The sequence below is a fragment of the Balaenoptera acutorostrata genome, chromosome 11 (genome assembly GCF_949987535.1).
Source record: "Balaenoptera acutorostrata chromosome 11, mBalAcu1.1, whole genome shotgun sequence".
NCBI classification, from domain to species: domain Eukaryota; kingdom Metazoa; phylum Chordata; class Mammalia; order Artiodactyla; family Balaenopteridae; genus Balaenoptera; species Balaenoptera acutorostrata.
In genome coordinates this window covers 67,199,741-67,220,449 of record NC_080074.1, presented here as the reverse complement: position 1 = coordinate 67,220,449, position 20,709 = coordinate 67,199,741, and the positions used below count along the sequence as shown (strand labels likewise).

Sequence of the window (20,709 nt, the reverse complement as noted above, 5' to 3'; positions counted from 1 at the left end):
TTGGGGGTGGGTGGACTGGTGGCCTCCCTGGAACATTCTCTGCCCGTTGCCCTGACCTCGCCCCCAGGACGAGGCATCCCAGGGACCCCTCAGGCAAGAGCCAAGCCTGAGGCCCCACCCCTTCTGTGAAGCCTACGGGTCCCCCTTCACCCCCACCCACATTCACCGGCAGTGCCCAGCAAGCAGAGGGGGACCCAGGCTGGCATTCCCCCCTCCCATCCCCACACAGGAGGCCGTGGACACCGGCTGGGGAGGCCTCCACGCTTACTTCGCTTGCTCTTGTCCTTATTGAGAAGCTGCCGCAGCTCTTGCTCCTGCTGCCCCACCTGCAACTCGGGCAACGGCGTGTCCATTGAGAGCTGTGGGGAGGGCCGGCCGCCCAGGGAGGGGCGAGGAGTTGGAGACGGAGGCGAGGGTCTGGGGAGGCTGAAGGGAGGGAGGGGTGCCGGGTCTGAGCTCGAGGCTGCTGCGTGCGTGGGGAGCTCTATCTTTACCCTCATGGTCTCCGCCGAGCGCTGGGTCTGCAGGCCAGCCAGGAAGAGGTGGTGGTGCAGGCGCTGGGGGTGCTGCAGGGCCAGCAGCGTGGGCTCCGGCGGGGGCTCCACCGGGGGCCGCTGGCCCACCCGCAGGTCCATGGGCTGGGGCTGAGGGCCTGGCGTGTCTGCGCAGGGCCTGGGGCAGCCTGAGCACACAGAGAGGGCAGGGTCGGCTGGAAAGCTCTGCAGGTGCACGGTTACCTAATCAGCCTCCTTCAGATTCGCTTGACGATGGTAAAACACCCTCCAGGGACCTTTTCCTCACTGCACCCTCACCACAGTCCTGCACGGTAGTTATTTTCAAGTCTGTTTCACCCATGAGAAAGGAGGTCATATAAACTACACAGTTCGTCTATCGCTGGTGCTGTTTGGATTGAGCTTTCTGACTCCAAGCATAGAGTTTTCCACGAAATACGGTGCCCCTCAGGCCAGGATTGGGGGCTGCAGGGATTTAGAGATGGGCTGAGGGCCCTTTAGTGATGCATTCTGGGCCCTGACCTCTCCTTCCCTTCTTCCCACCCTGGAAGGAGGACTGGGCCCAGCTGCCCTCTGATGAGCTGCGCTCAGACACAGCGATCGGACAGGCAGTCCCCCTTGTTCAGCCTCCAGCCCCAAAGGGCGTCCCAGGCCCTCTCCGCTGCCATCCTCCCTACTCTATCCCAGGCCACAGGATAAAGGAGAGGCGCCTCAAACCCACAGCCAGCCCTGACCTGCACCCTGGGCCTGCACAGCCCACATGCCCGTGGAGCCTGCGCCCGGGTACCCTCACGCCAGCTCTGGGCCTGGCGTGGCGAGGACAGCAGCCTCAGCTGCCTCTTCTCGAGTGTCCCCTGCACCCACGCCAGGAGCACCCTGCCAGGGCTGTGGATGCAGGGGCTATTTATAACTAGCTGCCAGACCAGGTCCTGTGCCAGCACCGCCTGCTGGGCCAGGCTGGGCTCAGCAGCCAGAGACGTTCTGAGGTGCTCAGAGGTGGACAGTTATCCTGGAGAAGGGGAAGCAGGTGGGGCTGGGAGCAAGTGCCCTCAGACAGGGCACACAAGCGGGGAAACCTTTCCGGAGAGGCCTCCTTCAGCTCACCCAACGCCGGGCCTCCCGCATGGGGGCAGCCGCAGGCCGTCCTCCGGGCCTGAGCTGAGGACGACTGGCAGGACTGAGGAGGGCTGTGGCAGAGACCAGCTGGGGAGTCAGGACACGCGGCGTCCGGGCCCAACTCAACCGTTATCTTAACATCCATAGCACATGTGCACACTCGCTGCAAACCCTTTTACCTCATCACCCCCGTAGGCCCTGGGAGGTAGTTATTACTATTCCCACATGAGGAAACTGAGGCGCAGGTGAGGGGACCTGGCCAAGGCCACCCAGCTCGGGGCACAGTGAGCTCGGGTTCTGTCCTGCTGAGGCCAGCGCTCCAGCTCCATCTTCCCGCTGACTTCCAGGAAGCCACCTCCCCCGCCCCACCCCCAGAGGGGTCTCTCACTGGGCAAAGGCAGAGGGGCTTGCAGCAGGTGGTCACTAAGCGGTGTCTGCTCTCACGTTCTCTGACCGTGAGATGGAGACGAGAGGAGCAGAGGAGGGAGACGCCCTCACGACTCTCTGGATGTCAAGAGACCGGAGCGGGTGTCTGGGCACCCGATGTGGCCAAGAGCAGGCAATGCACTGCTTTGATGTTCCCACCTCTTGTTCATGTGTCCACCCAGGGACCCCCAAATTCTCGTTCTGCTTCCGTCTGGGCCTCTGATGCCATTGCGCTCCCGCCCCAGGAAAGGTCTCAGTCTTCCCACGTCAGGTGTCCTGGCTTTCTGGGGTGACTCGCCTGGTGATGCAAGAGGGCCCTCAGGGCACCCAGGGCAGGCCACCCAGATTTCAGCCATACAGACTGGGAGCGGCCCCGTCCCTCTCTCCCAGCACTGCCTTGGCCTCCAGAGCAGAAAGCTGCTGGGAACATGGGAGGGGCTCTGCCTGCAACCCTGGCAACGCCTCTCAGGGTGACTCAGCATTTGGGGGTCTCCACAGCCTGATGCTAAGCCGGCTTCTCTCAGCTTTGCCTCCCACATCTGAACACGGACCCTCCCCCTCAGCCGTCAGCTCCCGTCCCGTCACAGCCCATGTACCTTCCGTCCGCTGAGCTTTAGCTCACAACGTCGCCCTGCTGGTGCCGTCCTCCTCCCTTGATTCTACTTTTCCAGATCCTACCCTGACTTCCAAGCCCAGCTGGAGTCTTCCCTCTTTCCTGGACCCAGCCCAGTGCCCTGCGTCAAGCCCTCTTCTGGATTTCCATCACGCTGGCTGTTCTGTGCCCTGAAAGCACCGCCCAGGCAGGTACCAAATCTGAATTAAGCTCCAAGGGCAGGGACTTGGTTTTGCCTATCACTCACTATCCCATTACCTAGAACAGTACCTAGCAAGCGACAGGCACCCAATAAATACTGTTTGATTCGATGAATAAATCTCTATATCCTCGGTGCCCTGGAACAGAGGTGGGGTTCATTAATGTTTCTTTTTCTTTTTCCAATTTCTGTCTTTAAATTTTTAGAAAATTACACAAGTAGGAGAACTAAATAACAGCAGGTGGTGAACTTACTGTTTCTTGGATGGATGGACAAACCCCTTAATCAGCTGCCCCCTCCTTTGGAACTGGTCACATATCGCATTCGACTATTATTTCTCTTTTTACTTGTATATCTTGTCTCCCCACCTGCCTGTAAGCTTTTGGTGGCTATGACTGAATCAAAGAAGATAGCGGCCTTCCTTTCTCCGTGCCGTAGTTTGGGTGTCAGGTGTGCACCTTGCACCCAACAGGAACCTCGTCCGGTCCAGCCCCCGCCCCTGACCCATGGGCACGTCCTAAACCCTCCTCATCCAGCACGGCCTAACAGCAGAGGGGGCAAGGAACGGTGAGAGACCCACGGAGAGGGGTCCTCTCCCTCCCACCCGAGCAGCACGAGGCATCTTCCCACCCCGCAGGGCTGGTGTGAGGACTGCAGAGCCTACAAATGAGAACGAGCCGCCTCGCCCAGAGCCCCCGAGGCAGGGGTCTGAGCATAAATATTAGCTTCCTAGTTGCCTTCCTGTTTCACTGCACCAGCATGAACAAGAAGAGCATCCTGCCTTTCCTTTTCCTGTTGTGCTTCCCAGCTCTGGGGCCAGCCTGGATCCAGAGTTGCCGCTCTTATCCCCCCTCTTACCCCTTCCCCACAAAACCCCAACTTCGCCCCCTCCCCCAGAACCCCAACCTGCCAACTCTCTGGCCAATCAGCCAGCCACCCTTCTGAACCACCCCTCAGCTCCTTGCCCCCCTTCTGTCCTTTCCAGCCACATCTTCCACCCCCCCCACACTCTCCCTCAGGCCCACTCTTACCTGTGCCAGGGGGACTGGGGCAGTGGGCACCCGGGCTCACCTGGGTCCCATCTGTAGAGAGAAGAGAGATGGAGTGAAGCGGCTGCCGGGAGGGGCAGGGGAGGAGGAGGACGAGAGAGGGCCAAGCCAGGCAGGCTGCCTGCTGGTCCCGGAGGCCCCACTCCAGCCCGAGGGCACCTCCAGCAGAAGCTAACGGAAAAGACAAGACCCCACCCCATTCCTTTCCTCGAACTCCCGTGCCGCCTGAGAGCGATCCCCAGCTCCATCTTCCTCATCTGATCTTTCAAGCGGCTCAGGTATCTTGCTCCGCTGGAGCTCAGTCCACAGCAAGAAACTCAGGAGGCCCTGGTGTACGCAACGGTGCCCTCAGCCCTCCCTGATGTGCTCAGATACAATCTTCCTTGGGCAGCCAAACCAGGCTCCCCTAGCCCGAAGAGGGAGAAGAGGGCTGCGGGGGGAGGTGGGAGAGCACGGCTGGTAAGACTGCAGTAAGGATGCCAGGAGGGAGATGGGGAGCAAGGGAGAGCAGGCCTGGAAGGGGAGCTGGGGCCCCCTCTGAGGCTTCCACAGTGCGGGAGGGACCGGGTCGTGGCCTGGAGGTCAAGTCAGATCTGGTGGGAGCTGTGAAGTGGCGGGTCTGGAATGCATAGCTCGAGGGCCCCACGGTAGGAACCCCTTTCCTCCCTCCTGCCCCATCCTGGGTCCTGCAGCCTCTGTGCCCCCCGAGAAGAGAACCACTCAGCCTTTTTCGTGGATAACCTGAAAAAGAAGTCTTTCCTTCTGGAAATGGTCACCTCTCCCAGGCTCCTAGGCTCAGCCCAGGGCCCCCCATCCCGTTCAGAACCCATGGAACTCCATGGTAGGACCGGTGCTGTCGGCAGCCGAGAGGCCCGGGGATCCCAGGGGCTGGCTGGGGTGGGGAAAGACAGAGCTGAGTCCTGAGGCCACCTTTCCCTCCTGCTGTCCCAGCTCAGGGCCAAGGGGATGGAGCCTGGAGCCTGGACGCCTCCTGGAGGGGGATGTGGTAGAAGCCCTCCTCAGGCAGAAGGGGGATCTTCCGAAGGACAACTGGCAGGCACTGCACTGCTGCCTAAGGGGCAGCCCCAGTCCTCTTCCAGAAGCTGGAAGAGGAGAAGTCCCTGCAGGCAGGAGCCTCTGGGGGAGGCGGCAACTCTGGGCACAGAGAGACTCCCACCAACTGCCCTCAGACACTAGTGGCCCGCACTTCGGATGACGACACTTGGTAGGGAAATGCCGCTCCACCTGTTCAAATGCTGCCCATTCTCTGAAGTCCGGTGCAAGGCCATCTCCTCATGAAGCTCACCCTGACCGCCACCCCCCTTACCGCCCACAGCGCCCACTCTGTGCCCACCACCTCGACACTCCATTAATCAGGGTCTCTGCGGTGTCACTGCTAAGCCATGCCCATCTGCTCCTAACACCTTGCTGGGCACCTGGCATGCTCTATTAGGAACTGGCGACTTGAACACAATGACGCTCCCCTGGCCCCCTGCCTAGCACATGGCATGCGTGCTTTTCAGGGTTTGTGAGACTCAAGGAACAGGAGTACAGGAGGCAGCCTCCCCTCCCCAGGATGTGGTAGCCCCCCACCCTGGACTCTCTTAGGACCTCCCCTTTCTTCTGCGGGACCTGGTCCTCCAAGAGAGGTTTCTGAACTGGGCTCCCGGGTGCAGTCCCGGAGACCATGTCTGGCCTGGGGTCCTTGGCCTCCAGTCCCTACCTCCTGGGAATTCTCCCCTAGCTCCCTCGGTCCCTGCCTGAGGGCTGGCCAGCGGCTCTCACGCGTGGGAGCACAGCCAGCTTCTCTGTGCCCAGCTCCCCTGGTAACCATGGATTCCGGACACTGTGCACCCTCTGGATAGGACAAAAGCTAATGGCCCTGAAATCTGTAGTGTTTGTTAGGTGCCCAAAAGGGATGTTCTGTGATGATGATCTATGATGATATAAACTCTGTTCAGAAAAGCTGTGTGTGTGTGTGTGTGTGTGTGTGTGTGAAAAGCTGTGTGTGTGTGTGTGTGTGTGTGTGTGTGTGTATTGCCGACAGGGGCAGCTTCTAAAAGCAATGCCTCGAAAAAGTTCTGCTTCTCCTCCAACCCCCTAGGTTTGTACTGAGAGCCTTTGGATTCAGAAGAGCCCAGAGCAAGAGAGGTAAGATCGGGGGGACAGCTCTCCTGTGTACCAGAGAGAGGAAAGTATCTAAAGGCACCCAGGCAGCGGCTGTACTGAAACCAGAAAGCGGCATCCCAGGCTTGGGGATGAATCTGGGGATCCCTCTTCTCATCAGCGCCTCTCAGAGCGCTGTTACCACTAATTTGGGGTCAGACTGAAATAAAATCAGGAGTGAATGGACCTGAGGGACAGAAAACACTGCGTAGGGCTGGACCCTTCTCCACACAGCTCCGGACCTGGGTGGAGAGCTCTCATTTCTGGAATCCTGGCCACCCCCCTATTTCTATCTTCTTTGGAAGCAACTCCAGTCAGGCTGAAGAGGCAGTTTACCTCGTGCTGAGGTTCCTATCAAGTCACCTTCCCCAACCAGACACCTGATCTTACCCAGAAATCCCACCCTAATGGGTCCACCCCGGCCCTCAGCAACCTCCAGGGCAGACACAAACGCCACTCTTCTGTCCCCTAAGCACAAGCTGGCCTCCCACTCCTCCCTTGTTGCCCCAGGCCCTCACCTGCCCAGCAGATGCGACTGGAAACCCGAGCCTGGCCTGACCACCTGCTCTCCGGGTGCTGCCAGCCCTGCATCAGGGGAGGGCTTCCCCAGGAGCAACGCCACCCACAAGCCCCCTCCTAACGCCGCCTCCGATGTCTTTGTCGAGGCTGTGTCCCCCTCCCTGGTCTCCTGAGGAGCTGAAAAAGGAGAAGCAGGCAGACCCAGGCCCTGCAGGCAGAGGAAAACAGGCAGGAGCAAGAGGCCAAGCCCTGGGTCCAGGGCGGACTCCCTCCACCCCCCACCCCGCCCTCCTGAGCTCGGGTCTGCTTCCCCTGACACGGGCAGACCAAGTTTGACTTCGCGGGGGGCTGGCAAAGAAGACAAAGCTGGGGGTGAAATGGCTACAGGAAGCCCCGAGAATAAATAAACAGAAGAGAGAACATCATGGCTGCCTGACTCTCTGACACAGAGTGAGGACTGTGCAGTGTACATTGGATCTGATGGGGCTTTAGAGATTTGCAGGCCAACACTCTCACTTCCCAGGGAGAGAAAGAAAGAGGGCAAGGGCCTATGTCATGGTCACCCAGCAGGTCAGTGGTACAGCCAGGCCGGACCAGACCAGTGCAGGGGGAAACCCAAGAAGCTGATCCCCAAAGCAGGTACTAAGTACCTCTGTGTGAGGTCACTGGTCCAGGTCTCGAAGGGATGGAAAAGTGAATAAAACCTGGTTCTCACTTTAAGGAGTTTAAGGTACAGCCCACAGTTGTTGTTGTTTTTTTTTAATTGAAAAGTATACTACTTGCAGTATACTAATTATTTCAAAGTATACTTTGAAATAATTCAAAGAGCCCCTGAAAGTATGAAACCAGAGGTTTCTCACTCATCCAACTCCCTAGAACTTCCCTAGACTCAACCCCTTTTAACAGTTTCTTGTGTTCCCCTTCCAGAAATTCCCTGCTGGTTATTAATTTTATTGCTCATTATCTTGGCACCAAGCTGCGTATTACTCAGATTTATCCAGAACCCAGTGGGCTGCACGCTGGCTGGAAACTCCTGCCCCATGAAGTAATAGAAGCGAGGGTCCACAGCACAGGGGACATTGGCTTTGAGGTCAGATGGACGTGGGTTCAAACTCTGACTCCCTCAGTGACCGGCAGGGAGAGCCAGGGACACGTTGCAGCCTGGGCAAGCCTTGGCTATGCCTCTGAAATGAGAGAATAAGAATATGGACTGGGAAGAGGTCGTCTGAGATGAGCAACGCTGTGTGTGAAGCAGGGAGCACACGGCGGGTGCTCCCGCAATGGTCGTGATTCATACTGCAGCCTCCCTCTGGCACAAGCATTTCAGTGTCTGGTACCACCTGTGTCCTCCCTTCGTCTGCCACAGTCCACTTTCTCCCAGATGTATTCCCGGTCCCATCTCTTAACCCGACTCTCCCAACCACAGGCTCTTCCCTTTCTCCTCCATCTGAACTTCTGTAAACTGACACTTTACTGTGTGCCAGGCGTTGTTCTAGGTGCCCCACGTTTGCTAATTCGCCTAACCCTCATGACAAACCTATGAGGTGGTTACTGTTTTTATCCCCATTATATAGATTAGTCAACTGAGGCCCAGCAGTATTAAATAACTTGTCTGAAGGCACATAACATGGGAGTGGCTGAGCTGGGACTCGAGCCAGGCAACTGGGCTCCAGAATCCATGTTGTCAAGCGATACTCTCCGCTGCTGCTCCCCAGCACTTCCACTCCCACAGGCCAGCGGGTGGACAGCAAATGCAGGACCCGGCAGGGCACAGGGAAAGATCAAAAAGTCCCATAGCCCCCCAGAGACCCGAACCGGCGGCAAACTCCAGCCCTGCTGCAGGTTAGAGGGCAGACGCTGCCTATTCCACCTTTGGGCCCCCATGAAGACAATCCCCCCAAATCACTTATAGATAGCAACTGCTGACTCCGCAGATTCTAAGAAAGGATTTCGTACTATATGCGGGAACAGGGGCCGGCGACCGACAGGATGGGGGCTTGGAGGAACACTGGCTTCATCTTCCAGGCGGTCGGGGGCCCTGCCCCGTCCCTTCTTTAGATGCTCCCGCTGGGCGGGCGGGGCGGGCAGAGGCTAGGCTGGCTCCCAGGTGAGCGGCCTGGGATGTGGACCTGCCCAGACAAAGGCCTCCAGTCAGGCCGAGGCAGGGGGCCGCCGCTCTGCAGGCTCAGCAGCTGTGCGCCAGGCAGGAGGCTGGACGTGAGGGCCGCAAGGCCGGCCCTCCACCTCCGCAGCCAGCATGCCCCTTTCCCCGCGCCTGGGGCCCTGGGGCAGCTATTTTTAGCTCTTGACACCTGGGTATTTTGCAGCCGCAGGATGTCCGGTTTGGAGTCTCTTTCTGGGAATCCCACACGGGGCAGTTGTAAACAGCCCCACGCAGCGGCGGCCCGAGCTGGGAGCTGGCGCCCCCCTTTCTGCTGTTTGAGATGAATCAAACAGGAAGCAGACGTAACCATGGCAGCGGCAGCTTGAGCTCCCTGGGGGTGGGAAAGCGTCCTCCCTGGCTCCTTGTCCCTGCCCCAAGTCCATTCCATTTTGTGGCCTCTCCTCACAGATGGCAGGGGGAGCTGGGCCGTTCTGAGTTGTGAGCGGCTGGCAGTTCCTGGGACTGGCGCTCTCTGGAGAGCCTCACTGCCCTCTGGCAAAGAAAAACAGAAGTCCCTCCAAGCCCGGCCCGCTCCCGCTCCGCTCCCGGGGCCTCTCAGCCCACCACTCAGTCTCCCCCGGCTGCCCTCTGTGAAGGTGGGAAGGGGAGGGCAGAGCCACTCGCTCGGGGTGTGCGGCACCCCTGAGCAGGCAGGTTCCCCCAGTCCCAGGCCCAGCCCCCTGGTCCAGCCTGCCCTAGGGTTTCCCAGGTCCCGAAAGGCCTCAAAAACCCCAGTTCCCACTTACCCTCACTCCCCTGTTCCAGGAGCACCAATCCCTGAAATAGGAAGTTCAGCATGATGTCTAACCACCATCTTTCCTATCATAAGCAAAACAGCCCGAGCAGTCAAGATGGGGCCCCCATCTGTAACACGGGGAGAAGAGTCGAGTTTCTATCAGCTTCTGCCTTTGTCTCTCCCCCTCCCCCACCCCCTGGTGCCCCACTTACACCAGCTGCTCCCTCTTAGCTGCCCGCCAGCCCCAGCCAGTCTTTCTCAAGGGCCAGCGCTTGCCCCAACAGGAAGCACGGTCACCGCCCCGGGGCTGTCTCCGAGCCACTCCTTTCTCCCCTCTGAGGTCTCCTGTTCATGCCCTCGCCCTCACTGATCCCTCAGCTTCTGGAGACCCTGCTTCCCTGTGCACCCCACCTCTGCCTCCCGCAGGTTCTGCCTCTCCCACATGTGCCTTCCCGGCTCCTCTCACCTGTGCCACCCGCGAGGCCACTCGGCCCACTCCCGAGACTGCCAGGGAAAAGCTTAAGCTATGATACTAATGTCCATCATTATTATTTTATTATTAGCAGTAACTAGTAATATTAGTATGATCAACAACCATGTGCTGAATGCTTACTGGGTGCTGGTTACTGTGCTAAGCGTCTGACTTGTACCGTCTCATTCGGTCCTCACAACCACCCTATGAGGTCGATACTGCTACCATCCTCACGTTACAAAGGAAGGAAACTGAGGCTCAGAGAGGTTAAGAAACTTGCCGAGGTCACACAGGTGTAAGTGGGGCTTCTGGGACTCCAGAACCTAAGCTATCATCACTACACTGGTGTTTACAACTAGTCCCACCCACCGAGGTGAGGTAAGGCCACCAAGGGGCCACAGGACATAGTGCGGTCCCAACATCTGAAGGCCTGGGCGTGACTCACATGTTCCCACAGCGCCGGTACTCCATCCAGAAAACAACAACAAAAATAAAAACAGAATCCTCTCTGCCCGTGTCCCGCACATGCTTTTTCATGCCCAGGAGGCACTCCCTGACCCCATCCTCACTTCCTTTTTCATCTTAAGTTTTCCCTGCTTTTTAAATGTACATATTACCATTGTATCATTTCCTGTAAGCTGCCCCCAGCAGGGTATAACTAAACAAGCAAACCCCCAGGTGCCGTGGAGGATCAATGCTGTGTGAAAGCACTCTGGAAACTGTCAAGCCCTGTCTAAAATGCAGGTTGCATAACCAGAGCAAGACACCCATAGAGCGGCTACTTGGGAGTGAATCGAATCCCCCAGGGAGGGGATGCTCTCGCGCTCTCTCACTCACACACCGGGGCAGGCCATGGGCAGGGCTGGAGGCACCCACAAGTGCAAAAGGGAGCACCCATCTTCAGGGCAGGCTCCTGGGGACTAGGAACATAACCAAACAGCCGTCAGCACCCTTGGACCTGGGGCAGGGAGAGACAGAGGCCACAGCGAGACCTTGGCCTGCTCCATGGCCCGGGGCATCACGGATATGAGTCCGTGAATAGCAACAAGCTATGAATGCTGGAACTCACAGGGATGCCACATTAATATTCATGACAGTAAATACCAGATCCCCATCCCAGTGATGACCCAGAATCCCACTCATTTTGCCTGTTATTTTTGGAAGATGGCAGAACTCTGTCGGGTAGATTCTCCAGGTGACATGATTCCCTTTTGTGGCCAGGGCTGCCCTTGAGACTCGCTCAGCTGGGGTTTTTCCAGACCACAGATCCAGCCAGGGTGCTTACACAGCTTTCAGGGAATTCAAAAGCCAGATGCATAGTCCTGGGTACAGATTTGGACAAACCAGCTGTGAAGGACAATTTCTAGCCAACTGCGAATTCGATGAGATGAAAATTTACTGCACTGGAAGGTGGAGATCACTGACTGAAAAAAATGGCATACGTGGTATGGTCTTGTTTTGGTTAAGAAGCACGATATATAAAGGCATGTCAGGAGATGGGAAGGTGTACACTGAGGTACTGTGGTAGTGATCTCCCATTGCTGGGATTGGGATGTTTCTTATTCTTTCATTTTTGCTCCTCTGTGTTGTCTGATTGTCTACGATGCACAGGAACTGCCTCTGTAATAATAAAACAGAACTGATATGTATATGTACACCCACACAATATCAAGATGGCACTGCCAATGGGCGGCAAAGTCAGGATGCGACCTCTGGTTCCCGTGAGAACTAGGACATAGGGCTTTCACTGATTCCACGTATTACATTCTTGGACCCCATATCCCCTGGAGTTCTGCATTATCTACAGCTCAGCATCCTCTGCCTCTCCTGAATCATACAGAGGGCCTAGCACAGGCCTGGGCACCAAGTCAGGACTGACTTAATGGATGCCTGTAGGCTGAATAATGATGATTTCCTGAAAGAAATGCCTCCTGCCCCTTCCAGGGCCACTGTGCTGGGAATACTGACTGCTGACATCACTGACCTTCTCATCCCTCCTCTGCCTCATGCTCCTCTTAAAAGCTGCCAGGGAGGGGGCTAAAATAAAGGTCACCCCAACAGATGCTGGCAAGGTACTTACTCCACAGCAGGGCCATCAGGGCCGGTCCCATCCCAGACCCTCCCCAGTGCCAGCTGGCAGCGAGGCCCTCAGGTTCCCCCGCATCCTGCCTCACTGGGAGAGACCAGGGGTGGGGGAGTGAAAGAGAGAAGGGGTCCACCCTGTGACTTCTGGCTATAGACTCCCGCTGTTCCAGGCCCTTATGGGTGGAGGAATCTGGAACAGTGAATTTGGCCTGGTTTTTCCTGTGAACTGGGGCTGAGCCCAGTTTCTGTTCTTCATGTCTTTAACATTCCCTATCCCTGACCTTCAAAAATATGAACAATAACATCAATAATAGTGATAATATTCTGTGTGCACTGACTTCATACCAGACACGGTGCTAACCTTACTTACTTTAATCTTGAGAACAACTCCAGGAGCTTGAAACTATTATTATTTTCATATTACAGAGATGGGGAAACTGAGGCACAGAGAGCCCTGTGCTCAAGGTTACACTTAGTGGTTTGCAGGAGAAACAAGGATGCTGCCACATTCCTCCCTCTGTGTCCTCACTCGGAAGGCCCTTCTGCCGAGCTTTGCAATGGGCACAGGAGAGTCGAGGGTGATCATTCACATCTGTAGGGTGCATTAGAATCCACCGCGTGTTAATATGCGCGTATGAGCAAATCCCCACATGAAAGACTAGGAAATCAAGTCTCAGAGCCCTCGGCAGCCTTGCACGAGGTCCCATAGCCATTCAGCTGGGATTCAAACCCAGGTCTTTGGTCTGAGAATGGCAAGCTTCTTCCCCTCTATCACACAGTCTCCTTGGCCCAACTCTCAAGATGGCTCTGAAGGCCTGGAAGGGAGATGCACAGCCTCTAGCACCCTGGAGATGAAGCCTGCGCCCAGCCCCTCGCCCGGTGGGGGTGGGGTGCTGTGCCAGCACCTCATCAGCGGCTCCACCGTGACTCACTCCTGGGACCCAGGGGAAACACAGCCCTGAGCTGCGGGCAAACACGGCCTGCCGCCTGCCCCGCCTCCAGCTCCCCGCCTCCACATTTGCTAACCGAAACCCGGCTGCCGCTATTTTTAACCCTCCAGCTCCCCCTGGCCTGGGGCTCCCCCCTTCACCCCACCCCCACCCCCTGCCCCAACCGGGTGCTACCAGCCCGTCATTCTGAGAGCAGTTCCACAACCTGAACGCCCAGGAGGGCGCAGCGGATGCCCGTGCAGGTTTGTGGGGCGAGCAAAACAAGACGGTTACGGCCCCGTCGCCCCGTCGCCGAATTCCCCCACCCCGACGCTTTCCGAACCTGTGGCTCTCCGCCTGCCCCGCTTCTCCCTGTCATCCTGGCAGCGGGGGAGGGAGGAATGGGACTTCCAGGGCTGGGGTGGGGGGGCGCTGCAGGAGCCAGGGCTGGCCTCCTCGGGGTGCAAGAGAGCTGAGCTGGACTCCCGAAGAGAGATGGGGTCCCCCTCATTCCCCCCAGGGCACCAGGCTCGCCCTGAAAGCCCAGGGTCTCTGCCCACCAGGGTTTCCAATCCCTGCAGGCAACATGGGGAAAAAAGGAAGTGGCTGGTGAAGGGGTGGGGATGGTGAGTTTAGCCCAGGGCCCTCCTCGTGAGATGTCCCCTCCCCATCCTGGGCAGAAGGCCTGGGAGACACAGGAGTCCAGGGGGTGACTGCACCCAGCAGCCTAAAGGAGGCCCAGGGTTGAAAGACTCCAGGCAGCGGGTTGGAGGGTGGGAGGCCAGACGGGGCCTCTTCTCTTATGTGAGGGCTCCTCTGATACTCAGCTCTCTGAGGAAAGGGCCCTACCATCCTGCAGCCGGCAGCTCTGGGGCCCCAGGGAAAACCTAGCACGAGAAGAGCCTGGAGGTGAGAGGGGTCTGAAGGCTGCTTTGCTGATGGGAAAGTTAACCTCCTGAGACGGGGGTGAAGGGGTAGGGCTGCCGGGGGAACCAGGGAGGCACTGCCTTCTAGCTGTCATCCGCTGCCCCCACCCAACCCCTCCCAAGCCCCCGGCTCAGAGTCTCACCCAGTTTGAGGAGCAGATCCCAAGGGCCCAGGAGAAGCTCTGGAGCGCCCAGCCAAAGATCTGCTCCGCTCCCTCTCTCCTGCCCCGGCCCCCTGCTCGGCCAGCCTCGGCCCTCCCTTTGCCCTGTCCCCGCTGGCCCCTGCCCCAGCCCTTCTTTCTGGTGTGTCCTCTCTTCCAGGGCCCAGCTCCTCTCTAAGCCTTGACCCCCCTCTCTCCTCAGTGATTCCTGAGCCAGGTAAATAAATCCCAGTGGCCACAGAGGCAGCCAGGCTAGACCAGGAGGGGAGGGACTTGGCACTGGAGTTGTAGGGTGGGGAGATGGGGAGGAAGGGAACGAGGTGGGAGGAAGGTGAGGCAGGAGGGTCAGGAATGGGCTGGCACTTGAGAGAGGCTGCCGCCTTCCCAACACCCGACATGTCGACAGGGCCCTGGACTCGGCCCTGCGAAGGGAAAGAGGCTGCTCCCCCAAGCGCCGAAGCAGGCTGGGTCCAGCCCTGTCCAGCTCCCCCTCCTCCTCTCCCCTTCTGCCAGCCTCTGGGGACTGCTTGAGCAGCCAAGACCCTGCTGTTCCATGCCAGGCAAAAGGCTGGCGATTGGGCTCCAATCCTCTGCCAGCGCTCAGCCCAGGTCTCTCACCTGGATCCAGGCGGTTGCCAAGAATGGCTCAGAAGCTCTGAGGGCTCACTTCTAGTCGGGGGAGGTGAGAGCAGGCATCGATGTCACTTCTCAAGCGGGCCTCCCCTGGCCGCCCTATCTAAGGAAGTGCCACCTTGTTATTCTCTATTGCTGCACCTGGTTCATTTCCTTCTTAGGGTTTATCGCAATGGGTAACTAGATGTATATACTCATTTCTTTACTTGCTTACTTGTCTTACTGTCTCCTCCACTAGAGTGGAAGGTCCCTGAGGTCAGATGCCCTGCCTCTGTGTTCACTGTGTATCTGTGCCTGGGACCTGGCACACAGCAAGGCTCAGTAAGCATCCAATGGGTAACTACATAGCTGAATGCCTGGCTCAGTAAAGGGGGCCTTCTGGTTGCCAACCTCACTCTTAGGATTGACAAGCAACAGTTCCAGGATTTCCCCAGGGAGGAGGAAGCAGGATGTAACAGGAAGAGCAAGGTCAGGAAGCCCGGGACCCCAGGGAAAAGGTCAAGGCCCAGTAAGTATCCGCACCAGTCCCATCTGGTCCACGGCATCACGCTGAGTATGGACATGTACACAAATGCACACGCAGAGGACGCATGGGTAGGTCCTGGACTGGTCTTGAAAGGCTTGAATTTTGTCCTGGTTCTTCCTCTTAATATCCCTGTGTCCTTGGACAAACCACATACCTTCTGTGGGTCTTAGTTTCCTCAAAAGAAAATATGAAGAGATTGGTGGTCCTCAAACACGGCTTTGCACCAGCTCACTGAAGCACATGTCAAACTCCAGATTCCCAGGCCCCACCCCTGCAGATCCTGAGTCTATCTGGAATGGGGCCTGAAGATCTTTATTTTTAATACATTCCCAGGTGACTCTAAAGCAAATGCTCCGGGAACCGGCATTTGAGGAGGGATGAAAATGCTTTCCAGCAAATACCTGGACTTCTATTAAAAAAGCCACTCCTGCACAGGCATACATCCCCCCAAAATGTGTCCATATACCCCTCGCAGAGCCATGAATTGCAAAGGTGCACAACTCTACAGACGACACACATCTGTACTACACGTGTGCACGTTCCCCAGACACCCAACAAAGAGCCACCACATGGATCACAAATTGCCATGGGATCACCACCTCTACATACACAGCCCAGGGGCACACATGCAGGCCCACCACCACATACCCAGTGTGCACACACACCCATCACGTGTTGACCCACACTAAACAGACACTATCCTGAATTTATTTTGCCTCTGGGAACTGGTCCAGGACCAAAGGAGCTATGCTCTGCTGATGAAAACATCCCTCCCGCCTCTGCCACCCCCCACCCCTTGCCCCAGGCAGCATGCTGTCCAGCTCCCCCTCGAAGGGGGAGAGCTGCTGGAGGACAGTGGGGAGATGGGATGAGGGGAGGCACGGAGCCCTCCCCGAAGTCCAGCAGGCCCTCTCTTCCCTGTCCCCCCCAGGAGGTGCAAAAGGGCCTCCACCCAGCCCAGCCCCCGACCCCAACCCCCAGTGTTCACTCAACCCACTTGCCTAGATTCCCAAGCCCTGGGCCTAGGGAGCCAAAATGGCAAGGGAGGTGGCCAGATTGAGGGACTCCTCCTAATACTCAGACCTCTAAGGAAAGGGCTGTCTGGGGGCACTTTCCTGCAGCTCGAAAGCCTGGGTCCCCCAGGGAAGGTTGCCACAGAAACAGGGGGAAATATCACAGGGAAACACAATACCCGGCAGGGTCACCTGCTGACCAGGCTTCCTGCTGTGTTGCCCACCCCCCATCTCATTGCCTTCTTGGCCTCCTTCTCTGGCTCCTATTCTGGCCTTAGCCTAGGCCTCCTCACCATTGCTCTCCTTCCTGCCTCCCCTGGGTTAGGGAAAGCAGCCTGATGCAGAAACTCTGCCCCTTTTGGTTCCAAACAACAACATCAGGGATGGCCCAGAGCTGAGTCCCCCGCTCCTAATCCTACCAGCATCCCCACCACAGGAAATCAAAGCTTCCTGCCCCAGAGGAAGTGCCCCATCTAGTGAACAAATCCAACACATAAACGCACAGTCCCGGAGCCTTGGGGAGGACAGAGGCCAGCTCCCACGCCTTACCCCGGCCCTGTTTCCAGCAATACCCCACACCCCACTACAGGCCCCAGTCTCAACGCCGACTGAGGACAGGTCAGGGCCGAGGAGTGACGGGGGCGTGGGCAGGACCTGAGCCAGACCAGGGGAGGAGAAGGCCAGGAGAATGGGCACGGGCAGTTAGAAGGTCTGGTCCCAGCCCTGCTCAGCCTGCCATTCCCTGGCTGGGTGACCCTGGGCCTTGCATTAGCTCATCTTCTCTCAGACCCCTGCCAACTTCAAAATTACTAGCTCTTACAATGAAAGGTCAGGAGAAGGAAGACACAGAGATGGCAGGGGTTACGCAGGTTTTGGCCTTGGGCAAGGACGCCTGCAGCTACAGGAGGGTCCCCACTCCCTACGCCCATCACACGTGCGTTTCTCACTTCCAAGGGCTTCATATCCGAATTGAGGAGAGGATGGACGAAGAGCAGGTTCCAACTCTCATTCCCAGAGCAGGATGAAAGCTGGGGTCCATGATTCCTGAAGGAAGTGGGGGGCATAATAGCCCCCACCGATCCATCTCCTCCTCTGTGGTCATTTTACTGATGGGGAAACTGAGCTTCAGCGTCCAAGCGGAGTGACCCCAGTTTAGATTCTTGGCACAGTCAGTGCAAGACCTGAATGCAACCTTCTCAGCCTCAGGATCACAGCTTAAGACTTGGTGGCCAGAGAGACGCCCACCCCTGGGCTCAAGCTAAGGAACGCAGAGACCTCGGGAGAACACTTCCCGGGGCCATTCCAGATGTTATACCAAGAAGCAGCTCTGAGCCTGGCCAAGCCAGGGACGAGAAACATGAGGGGACGAAAGGCAGGGGAGGAGTCCCAGCAGGTCCAGGACCTGGTTCCAATCCAGGGTCACTGGGAACAACACAGCAAGACTGCTTTGCGCCTTAATTTCCCCAGAAGCAACTCCACAGAGGAGGAAGCTTACTTATTAATTCAGGTGGGTAGAGGGAACAGAGCAGAGTAGGGCGGTTGACGTGCTGAGCAATGAGGAGGTAAGAGATGTCTGGCAGAGGTTGGAGAAGGAGCTTCCAAGAGGGCTGGTATGAGGATAGGAGTGTGAGTGTGCGGCAGCCTAAACCACTTGGAGGACCTGGCCTGTGGGGTCCTATGGGGGAGAAACGGGCCACCAAGGTGGCCCATTAGGAGGTAGGAAACTGAGTCACATTCTCTTTTCTTTCAGCCCAGTGGCTGGGCAGGGGTCTTAGGAAGGTTCCCATGGATCCAGGTGCAAGTCCAGGGAACAGGCTGATGAATCCAGATGTTGAGTCCCCAGCAGGGCCACTGAAACTGGTAGGCAGAGCTGGGCCTCAAGCAGATGTTGAATGAGGGTGTGGGGAGGGATGGGCAGCAGCAAGACAGCCAGTGTCCAGATGCAGGGGGAGGCCTCTGGGGTATGCAGGACAGCCAGCAGGGACGGGGGATGGCCTGGACTTGGCGGGAGGAGCACCAGTGGCTGGCAAGGTCAGATCCGAATGGGTAGCCTGGGCAGCGGGAGGGAAGGAAATGGGGGTAGGGGGAGCTGGGTGGCCTGCAAGCCCCGGAGGTCTCTCTCTCTCAGCCCACAGGCCTAGAAACTCTGGGCGTCAGGGCCCAGCCCAGCTGCCAGATTTGCCGCCTGCTCTTACTCCCCAGGACCAACAGACCGCAGGCTTGGGGGGCACACATCCTGTCCCCCACCACTCACTACACAGCCTGCGGTCACCATCTTCCCGCGCCCCTCCAGCACTGCCGCAGCTCACTCGGGCACAGGTGTCTCTTCACCATGATGGGGTGAGCAAAGGTGGGGGGCGGGGGCGGTGCTGAGAGAAACCTCGCTGTCAGAGACCCTCCCTCCCAGGGATCACTCTTCCCAGCGGAAGGGTCGGAGTACGGTCCGGCCGGGATTCGCGGGATGGGGGCGCTGATGTCCGGGGCTAAGAGCCCGGCTCCAACTCAATGGGTTCTGCCCTTTGCCCTGCGCTTCCCAACCTTCCGCCCCGGAGCACCGCCCCCTCCCGGGGCCGCGGCAGCCGTCCCTCGCTCCCGGGTCCCCCGGTCCGTTCTTCCCGCAAACGGGGGTGATGGGACGCCGGGCCCGCGCACCGGCGGCCCGGGGCCTCCAACTCCCTCCCTCGGGCCTGTCGCTGCCCCGCGGCTGGCGGATGTGGGCGCCCCGCTGGAGGCCCGAACCCTCCGGCCCCGGAACCAGCCCGGGCCGGGAGCCTGCCAGAGCCCCGCGGAGACGGGCGGGGCGGGCACGGTCGGGGGGCGCGTACGCCGGGCCGGGCCCGCGGGGCCGCCCGGAGCCCGAGCCGGAGCCCGAGCCGGAGCCCGAGCCCGGGCGGGCGGCGCTGGGTGCCGCGCGCAGGGCGGGGCGGGCGGGGGGCGGCAGCCCAGTACTCACCAGCGCCGGGGCTGTGCATCCAGGGGCCGGGGCCCTCAGAGCGGGGGGCTCATGGCGGGGCGGGGGGCTGGGGCGCCGGCCTCACATCCCCCCGGTCGCCGGAGGCTGCGGAGCGACTGTGAGACGGCGAGAGGAAGGGAGGGGGCCGGGAGGGGGAGGGCCCTGGCAGCCCGGCCGGCCGGGTAGGATGACAATGGAAGGAAATGCTTTATCTGAGTCTGAGAGCGGGCCAAGGGGGAGGGGAGGGAGGGGGCCGGCGCTCGCGGCCCGGGGACACACCACCTCGCAGACACGGCGCGGCGCCCGGGCTGGCGGGCGGCGGACACCCCGCGCGGCCGGCTCGCGGAGAGGCAGCGCCGAACCCGGAACGTGGGACGCGGCACCGACCCGCCCGCGGACGCCGCGCTGCCGCCCAGCCCCGGCCGCCGCGCGGCGCAGCGACCCGCGCACAATTCCCGGAAACTCAGATACCTGAGCGCACGCACCCTCGCAGACACCACGTACGCGAGCACACATCCATGTTTACCCGGGGCAGACTCGTTCACACAGACACTCTGCAGGGGAGGACCCCCGCGCTCACAAGCACACACACGTACGGCCCACCAGCCAACAGCTACACAGGGGGACAGCGGGACACGCATGGAGTCCCCAGTCCCGGCGAGGAGTCCCAGACAGACACCCCCGCCCCCCGCCCCAAGCACGACTTGCCTGAGGAAAGTTCCAGGATCTGATTTGAATCACTGCCCAGCCCTCCCCCTCTGCCACCTCCTCCCCCCCCACCCCCCCACCCCCGACCTCGCCAGCTGAGGGGAATCGAAGGGTCCAGCCTGTTCCTATTAAAAGAAAAAGGGGGTGGGGGTGGTGCGGATTTTGAAAGTTTTCTTTTTTTAAAGAAATTTCTCAAGGGATTTCCTTCCCTCCTCTCCTCTTCCTCTCTTCCTCCCATTCCTCTCCCCCCACCACCCTCCCCCCTACTTTCCCCCTCCCGGTCCCTATGAGTCAAACTTCAGCAATGTGCCCAGTGTCTCCCAGTGCATTACAGCGGATCACAGAAATGTTCCAGTCTGTGAGTCGGAATGCAGCCGCCTCCAGCCCTCCCTCAGCTAATAAACTCAGCTCCGGGCTGGCTTTACGCAGCAGCCCTCCCTGCCCCCCCTCCCTTTTAGCGGGACCAGAAGGTCAGAGTCAGGGGTCAGGGGCTGAGGACCTCGCCATTGTGCTTCCCGGCCTGGTCTATCAGCCCTGTAGCCTTTGGCAATCTGCTGGGTCAGAGACACAGCGGCTCCCGGGAAGGGGAGAGGTCTGCAACGGAAACGCTGGGCTCTCCAGCGCTGGGGGCCTCACTGCTAGAAGGCAGAGCGCAGCTTTCCTCCGACCCCATCCTGCCTCCCTCGGTCCTGGGAAGCCAGAGTCCCAGGATTCTACAGAAGAAGAAGAAGAAATTGAGGCTGAGCCAGAGGTGGAGCCATGTCAGATTAGAAGCAAGAGTCCCAGTGGCCTAGGAGGGCTTG

General features: G+C 58.9%; 1 protein-coding gene across 7 annotated transcripts in view; it reads right to left on the bottom strand.

Moving 5' to 3' along the window:
• Positions 1–19,953, bottom strand: part of HDAC7 (histone deacetylase 7) — a 36,403-nt gene extending 16,450 nt beyond the window's left edge. For 2 of the 7 annotated variants that reach the window (XM_057556063.1, XM_057556066.1), the window contains exons 1-4: positions 9,511–9,577; positions 3,898–3,948; positions 495–682; positions 269–359 (exon numbers count right to left, since the gene is read on the bottom strand). In XM_057556063.1, coding sequence (XP_057412046.1) covers positions 269–359; positions 495–682; positions 3,898–3,948; positions 9,511–9,562 — 382 coding nt within the window. In that variant the 5' untranslated portion in view covers positions 9,563–9,577. Of the gene's footprint in view, positions 1–268; positions 683–3,897; positions 3,949–9,510; positions 9,578–19,198; positions 19,604–19,906 lie in introns of those variants that run through there. The other 5 variants (XM_057556060.1, XM_057556062.1, XM_057556065.1 and 2 more) reach the window with 4 other exon arrangements.
• Between the last annotated feature and the right edge of the window lie 756 nt (positions 19,954–20,709).